Raw genomic sequence first — 8,976 nt, 5'->3', positions numbered from 1 at the left:
CCTTTTTGAGATAGCAGTATGATTGATAAGATATTTCTCTATTCCATGGAACAAAAATTGCGTTGACGGAAGCTTGCATCAGAAATAATTTTTTAAGGAGTATCTTACATTTACATATGTTTTAATTACGTTTTTGCACTATTCGTAAACATTAGTCTTTAATGTGTTATTAGTTTCAATCTACATTGTAGCGGGAAGAAAGTAGAAAGCACTAAATTAGAATAACATATGTTTAGTTCAAAAACACTGCTCACCACTAGTTGTGTACACTGTACAGTTCGTATGTTACAACAAATGAGCGAAGTTTCCATCGTTACAGCCGAAAAACTCAATGTGTTCTGCCTTGTCCAGGGGTGCCCACCTAGAGGGGTGGAGTCATGTCGCATATTGCCCTATTGAAATTTTTAGGGGGGGGTCTTTTGAGGGGTATTTTTTCCCTTTTTTTGCGGGAGGGAGGGACTCCCGATTTAGAGAAGCTTTGTGTTATTTGGAGGGTGTGCCTTTGCTCTTGGGGGGGGGGGGGGCACCTCTGTCGTGTCTGGCAATGAGTGATTCACTAGCATGTGACAGGATAGCTTTTTGTTGCCAGTGAATTGGAGCAAATATAACAAAATTTTACCTCTATCTGGAAACAATATTAAAAAATCAATTACCAATTTTACGTAACTGTTAAAGAACGCTTCATAAATTCGAGTCGCATTTCGATTTTGTTATTTTTTTCTATTGTGACAGAATCTTACAGTGAAATGTTCCAAGGTGGAACTAGAAGTAATTTCTTTCCAGCTTAATTTTTTTTGAAACCTTATTGCTATAGTACATTCATACGAAGCAAAGTTAGACTAGAAACGTTGTTTCAACTTTTCAAAATTATTTATTTATGCATTTATTAATTGTTTGAAATAAATAATTTTGTTAATGCATGACTATTATTTCAACTTGAGGTTGATTGAAATGTCAAAGTTCTACTAATTTTCAAAAAAGCGCATTATGTTTTACGAGGTTACAAAATCTTTTACGAAGTTTTGGTGGTGTCAAAAGATTGATAGCACTAAAGTTGAATAAATAACTTCGTGCTTGAGAAGTAAATATAAGAAATAACATATAATGGCACAAAATTGTAAATTACTGCAGACGCGTGTTTCGGGGTTACAAGGAACCATTTTTTCAATGCAAAATAAGTGAGCTTATGGATGAAAATTTTTTTCCATCCCTAATCTCGCATACTTTGCATTGAAAAAGGGTTCCTTGTAAGCCCGAAACAAGTATCTGCCATCCATAAGCTCACTTATTTTGCACTGAAAAAGGTACTCTTTGGAATCTCGAAATATGTGCTTGCAGAAATCGACCATTTTGTGCCTTTATACGTTATTATTTCTTATTTGTACTCTTATTTTTATTGATAGCACTATTGATTCATCGATGATTTCAAACTAACTCTATCGATAGTTTTTTTTTTTTTTTTTTTTGTGTGTGTGTGTATATTTTTCTTTAAACTGTTGATATTACTATCTAATTTGAAATCATAATTAATTTATTTCGAAATTTGAAGTTCTCCCGTTTCTACTTTTTTAAAAATTTAGTTTCATTTATTTTATTTTACAATTTTTTTGTCCATCTTAAGCGTTTCTTATTAGTTTCTATTCAATTTTTCTAAAAAATGTGCATGCACCAGATAAGTTGTAGATTTGAAATATTTGATCTGTGAATAAGTTGAACGGACGCGGAATCTAGTTATTAAAGTTTTCCATTTTTTGACGAGCACATCATCCTGGGACAAAACCATGAAGTAAGAAGCACAAAATAAATTGAAATGATCCTATCGTTTGCTTCGACTGCAAGTTGCTTGATAAAACTTAAGCATTAGTGTAATTAATTTTATTTTGATGTTTAACTATCTTTACTTTTGAAGTGAACTATTAATTTAAGGACAAATGGCCGCTAACGACATTTTTATAGTGATTCGTAGTTGAACGACGCATCGCTTAAGTCAACCGTACACTACATTTATATCATCCGTTTTAAATATAAACAGACTTATTATAATATTCCACTTTTACTCGTGAAATGATATGCTTACCATTGTACGCAAATCACAGCATTTAAGCTCAAAAGAAGAATAGAGCGGAATTAGCTCTTGTGAAAAAAAAAAAAAAAATGAATTCCGTTTAGGATGTTCTATTGTGTGGCAGTGTGGTTGTCAATGAAGAGCTGAAAAACAACAAAATACAAATCAGTCAGTTACGGGCATGGAGGATTGTCCTACATTTACTCATATAATAGAAACATAGGAAGTAATATTTATGCTTCGTTTATTAGGAAACCTTCTGTAGTACAAATCAGGAAAAAAATCAATTTGTATTTTGCATTCAATTCCTTCGTGTTGAACTTGCTAAGGTTGGCTTTGTTGATGTGATGTTGAAAATTTCTTGACCATTTATGTAAGATTACTAGTGTAAAAAAAGAAAAACATTGTCGTGATAAGACTTTTATTAACTGATGTATCGGAAACCAATGACATTTCAGGGAAAAGATTTATTTTTAGTACAAAACACCCTCTTAAATTTAGGCAGAGTGAAAAATTTTAATTATAAAGTGCACTAAAGATGTTTAATTATATCTAGAAGATAGTTTTTTAAAGAATTAAAAAAAAAAGATCAGTATAGGCCACAAATGTCTACTTTTGTAGAATTGCCCATATAATTTTTGATATCATTATAGCGTTTATTCGTGGTGCTCAGTGCAGTTGTTGTATGTTATTTTAATACTCACTATAGTTTATGCAAAATAATGCACATAACTTTTAGTATTTTAGTCATGTTTGTTTGAGATTTTACTTGGCGCTGTTAGTACGTGTATGCTATGTCACTGTTGGGCAAAAAAAAAAAAAAAAAATCGCCAAGAAGGATGTTCGACATGCGGACTTGGCGAAATTAATTTCCCGTACATCCCATTCTTTGTGAAAGATTTTTGTCATCAGCAAAGGAAAAATCGCCAAGAGGAGAGCATATGATTTTGGTAGCAAAATATATTATCTTGAAAATTCAATTCATAAATAAGTAGGGGAAAGTGAAATAGAGGGGCAAAATACGTAACTCTATTACGGTGAACCTATTTGGCAATATTTTAAGTATGTTATTAAATATGTTTTTTTTTTTTTTTAATTCCAATAAAAAAAGTTATCTTTGAGGATCAAGGAGCATGATAACACTAGTCATTTTTAAAATTTGATACTGATATTGTAACTTTTTAAAAAATTAATTTTTGTTCTTATAAATGAGAAAGTTTTGTTATTGTATCTACTTATTTATACATATTATTAGGCATGTTTTCAGTTTAATACTGTTAGACAGTTTGTCAAGTGCATACGGGGAAAAGAGAATGGGTTAAATTGGATTAGTTTATTTATTTTTTTTTTATTCATTTACTAACTCCATTACGTATTCATTGATTTGTTCATTTATTAACAAATTCTTAAGCATTTATTTATTGAACCATTTACTAATTTATTCATCATATGCCACTTTATTTATTGATTTATTATTCATTACTTATTTCATTAATTATTTCATTTAATTGTGTATTCATATATGTGGCTTTTAAATTTATTTCAAAGAAAAATATTTAAAGTTAAGAAATATGTATATATTTCATTGCGAAATATTCTAAGTATCACTTTGCTCTATGATATGTAACAAAGGGATAATAATCTACTTTTATTTGAAAGTACAAATTTACTGCCAAAAATTAAAAATAACGTTTCAGTACAATTTTTCTTATAAAATACATTAATCTATTTTCACATAATTTGAAAGTTAAATTCAAAATTTGTTCACTTTGAAAAATGCTACTTAACTGTTTCACTTTGCCCCACATTCTCCTACTCTAATTGTAATATTTTTCAGTTACAATAAATGAAATATCCTTTCAAAAAACTTCCGATGAAAAAACAAATACAAATGTAATGCCGCTTTAATATTCTGGTGTTCCCTATTTTTAACCGACTTCAGAAAAGGAAGTTATGATTTCGTCTTGCGGCTTTTTATGTATGTTTTCGTATTATTCCAAGACTACTGAATCGATTTGAAAAATTCTTTTTTTGTTTGGAAGGGTCTGATAAAGGGTCTCGGAGAAATCCAAGAAACTTTGAATTTCACACGTTGTGGGTACGTAATCCATCTTTGCGTCAGAGGGCGGAATACGTCACAGGTCACCGTGACCAGTGTATTTTCACAGCAAAGGTTTTGCCTTCGTCTTGAAAGATAATACGATAATTCTCGTGGCATATGAATGATTAATTTTCGCCGTCAGTTAATTTTTACTTATAGGTGTTACTAATGTTTTACTACGTAGCAAAGCAGTAAATGAAATATATTTTGCTACTTTAATAGCTGAATCAATTACCTTAATATTATTTTAAACTAAAACAACTTTTATGATTAAGGTGAAAAAACAACGTAAATAAAGCACAAATATTCGAGAAAATGCAGCATATAGCTATTTCAAGGCTACAATGGAGCCTCTTCATCAGTGCAAGAAGCTCACCAACACAACCAGAAGTTGCGAGAGAACTGACAAAAAACCAGGTGGACACCGGTATTTATACCAAAGAGAGCCAACCAATAAGAATACAGGAACATGACAACAAACAACCAATCAGCGAACAGCATGTACGCTCCGGGCTCAAAGCAAGGCAAGAGACAACCAATCAGAAGCCAGGAGACAAAAGGAGTGCGAGACACCAAAGAAACAGGAAAGGCAATTATAGAAATTGCTTCCAAATATCATGAAAAAATGGAGTGCTGGAAAAATCATTGACAAGAGAATGAGAATTTTTCCAAATATGGTAAGCTTCCCAGAAATCGAGGTCATAAACCGAAGAACATTTACAAATAATCTTTGCAGATGAAAAATCAAAACAGTGACCAGAAGTCCAGCAATGCTGAGCGATGGAAGAACGAGCAAGTTCTTTATGCTTAACATAGTTTTCGTGCTCTTTCAGACGGTGCTTGAGAGCACGTTTAGTCTGTCCAACGTAGCCAAGTCCACACTTGCAGGAGATGCTATAAATGCCCCAGTTGCTATGGCAATCAATGGGGTCCTTTAAGTTTGTAAATTTTATCTTATTAACTGGAGAAAAAGCTGTATCGAAACCAAATTTCTTCAAAATCTTTGCAACTTGATGACTAACTTTTGGATAATAAGGCAAAACAATAGTATACGAAGCACTAGAAGCAGAAACCTTTTCAGAATGAGAGGGCTTAATAAACTTATTATAAATTGAATCAATGATGCTAGGAGAATAACCACGATCGAAAGCCACTGCTTTAAGATAAGAAAGCTCAGCACTTAAAGAATTGGAGGAAGAACAGATGTTCAAAGCACGGAACACAAAAGCCTTGAATGAGGCCAACTTTTGGTTTGGAGGATGAGAAGAACATTTGTGAGGAGGTAGTGTAACAGCAAAAGGCTTACGAAACACCGAAGTCATAAATTCATCATTACTTTTAGTAATAAAGACGTCCAAAAATGAAAGAGAACTATCAGTTTCCATTTCAATAGTGAATTGGATGCAAGGATCGATAGAATTTAAAGTAGAAAGTAAAAATTCATTATTATTATGGTTTTGGTCAAGCAAAACAAAGCAATCGTCAACGTACCGAACATAGAACGGAAACGTTATGGTTTCAAAAAGTTTAGTCTCAAAATAGTGCAAATAAATGTCACTTAAAATAGGACTCAAAGGATTACCCATTGCTAAACCTTCAGACATTCGAAAGTAAGTACCATTGAACACAAAAGTATTCTATTCAAGACAAACACGAGTAAGTGAAACGAGTTCCTCAATCTCAAAACTAGAAAAATGATGCTCTTGGAGTCTCAATTTAAGACAATCCAATGCCCCAATAACCGGTACATTAGTGAAAAGTGATTTCACGTCAAAAGAAGCCATCGTTAAACCATGAGGCTTAAAATAACGTAACTTCTGAACAAAATGAACAGAATTTCTGACAGTAAAAGAGTTGCTAACCAAAAGAGAAGAGAAGATAGAAACTAAATACTTAGCAAGTTTATATGAAGCAGTACCAATGTTTGAAACAATAGGCCTAAGCGGAATGTCGGGTTTATGGACCTTTGGTAGAGCATAAAATCTGGCACAATGTGCAACAGAAGGAGTTAAAGACCTTTTTGAAGTCTCACTGATGATAGGAGAAGATTTCACAACATTTTTAATAAGATTAACCTCTCTAATACTAGGGTCTTTGTGAAGTGTCACATAAGGACCAACCGCAATGAGCTCATTACATTTATCTAAATATGAACTTTTGTCAAGAATAACAATTTGGACACCTTTATCAGCCTTAGTAACAACTAGATCAGGATCAGAACACAAAACTTTGATGGAAGAATTAGCATGCTTGCTAAAAGTATTTGAAGTCCATTTGGAATTGAAATCCACAGTATTGGCAATGATATGCCTAATAGAGTCCTTTTGAGAAGCAGTGAGAGCACTAAATCTAAAGGCTTTCTCAATTGGAGCAACCAACTTAGGAAAAGAAGGTTTTGAACCAGAAGCAAAATTGTTATTAAGTTTGAGAGCATTAAGCTGATCTGAAGTCAAGTGTTTGGAAGAAAGATTAAGAACAGCATTCTGATTCACCTGAGGGAAAACATCAGAAGCATTATCAGCATAATTTGCGAAAAGAGATTCCAACTTCTTACGATGAATAGACCTATACTTAGAAATAGCATCTCCTGCAAGTGTGGACTTGGCTACGTTGGACAGACTAAATATGTTCTCAAGCACCGTCTGAAAGAGCACGAAAACTATGTTAAGCATAAAGAACTTGCTCGTTCTTCCATCGCTCAGCATTGCTGGACTTCTGGTCACTGTTTTGATTTTTCATCTGCAAAGATTATTTGTAAATGTTTTTCGGTTTATGACCTCAATTTCTGGGAAGCTTACCATATTTGGAAAAATTCTCATTCTCTTGTCAATGATTTTTCCAGCACTCCATTTTTTCATGATATTTGGAAGCAATTTCTATAATTGCCTTTCCTGTTTCTTTGGTGTCTCGCACTCTTTTTGTCTCCTGGCTTCTGATTGGTTGTCTCTTGCCTTGCTTTGAGCCCGGAGCGTACATGCTGTTCGCTGATTGGTTGTTTGTTGTCATGTTCCTGTATTCTTATTGGTTGGCTCTCTTTGGCATAAATACCGGTGTCCACCTGGTTTTTTGTCAGTTCTCTCGCAACTTCTGGTTGTGTTGGTGAGCTTTTTGCACTGATGAAGAGGCTCCATTGTAGCCTTGAAATAGCTATATGCTGCATTTTCTCGAATATTTGTGCTTTATTTACGTTGTTTTTTCACCTTAATCATATTGTAGCACAAAGCTTATATGATAATTTTTCATTTAAAACAACTTTTATTTAGTCACTAAAATGTTTTTTTCCCCCTTAATATTTCAGTTTTTAAACCTATTTAGTGTTCAATCCAAGGGGAATTGAATACAGAACACCCCTCCCCCGGTGATTTAATTTATATTCTTTAATAATATGTTGTAACTGGTGTATGATTTCTCAAGTTTGACCAGTGTTCTAGATTTACTATTTCACAATGCCGCCGGTTTAATTTCGAATTAGGGTTATACTAATTAGCAGGCTTCATGTAATTTGAATTTCATGTAATTTCCCTCACAAACGATTAAATATAAAACCCAATGTTAAAAAAAATGCCGTAGAACAAAGGTATGTGTTTTCTTTACCCATAGTGAAAGAAAGTACTAAATAACATTATTATTAAGAGCAATCATAATTAAAATTTTGAATCAAGGATTCTCTGAAGCAAACATAAAATTCATTCTAGTGGAATTTTTTATCTTCATCCATAATGGGGGCATTTGAAGAACCATGCGACTTTTATCACGAGTTACACGACTCGTATTGTTGTGAAACATAAGTTACATTTTACAATTTACAATGTTAAAATTTATAATTTACAATTTTACGATTTGCAATTTTCAGTTTATTTGTAGTTTGGGAAACCATAAAGTTTTAAATGTATTTAACTAAATACTGTGAATCCAGTCTACTTCTCATTAGAAATGAGATGTATCAATTGTTGCATATCTGCTAATGCTGGTTCATCGTGAGGTTTAGTTAAAAATTGAAAGGGTTCTAAATCAGATCGAGCTATTTTCAAGTATTGACTCTCCTGAGAGCTACGTATATACTCGTTCTTTCACAATTTTACAATTTTAAACTTAAAGCGATTTCTGTTGTTTTTTTTTAGCGACTCGTGCATTTGCTTTCGGAAAACAAACTTTGATAAAGTCCAAGTAATGATGAAGACCGCATTTTTTTTAAATACGTAGTTGCGCATTTGAAAAAGCCTTTCTTCACAGTCGTCGGAAGTCTCCGAGACGCTGTGGTCTATTTCTTTCGCTATCGTGCTCATCTTAGTTGTCTTACTCGAGATGCGCGTAAGAAAGGTCTCAACGTCGTGTACCACATACTCTATCCTACGACCTTATTTTATATTTACACCACTAAAGAGCAAAAAATAAATTACTTTTAAATAATAAAAAAGGTCCTATGAACTAAAAAGCAAAAACAAACTGACTACACTTACATACTATTTCCTAACCAAACCAGAAATGAAATTTATTTTACAATTCCAGTACAAAAATCAACTAAACTAAACACCCAATTATAAAATAAACACTGATTTTAATTACTATGCGATGAATTATTTTAAATACCTAACTAACTATATACGATCTCTTAATTTTTAATAACCTTTTGAAGTCGGGGCCTCCTATAAACTACTACTTAACGAAACTGAGTAGATTTTGTTTTAAAGACTAATTTCGTGTTTAGATAGATTAGTGTTTGAATCAGGATTCGGTGGGTTGTCAGTCTATTCTGGTAGTAATTATAGGAGGCCCGACTTCAAAAGATTATTAAAAATTAAGAGATCGT

At 32.8% G+C, this 8,976-nt stretch overlaps 1 protein-coding gene across 1 annotated transcript; it reads right to left on the bottom strand.

The window, feature by feature from the left end:
- Window positions 1-4,737: 4,737 nt before the first annotated feature.
- On the bottom strand, window positions 4,738-5,770 carry LOC129219457 (uncharacterized). The gene has a single exon (XM_054853853.1). It carries the CDS (start codon window positions 5,768-5,770, stop codon window positions 4,760-4,762), a length of 1,011 nt encoding a protein of 336 aa, XP_054709828.1. The 3' UTR covers window positions 4,738-4,759.
- Between the last annotated feature and the right edge of the window lie 3,206 nt (window positions 5,771-8,976).

The sequence above is a fragment of the Uloborus diversus genome, chromosome 3, assembly GCF_026930045.1.
Source record: "Uloborus diversus isolate 005 chromosome 3, Udiv.v.3.1, whole genome shotgun sequence".
NCBI classification, from domain to species: domain Eukaryota; kingdom Metazoa; phylum Arthropoda; class Arachnida; order Araneae; family Uloboridae; genus Uloborus; species Uloborus diversus.
The sequence above is the reverse complement of the archived record's forward strand: the minus strand, read 5'-3'. Positions and strand labels throughout refer to the sequence as shown.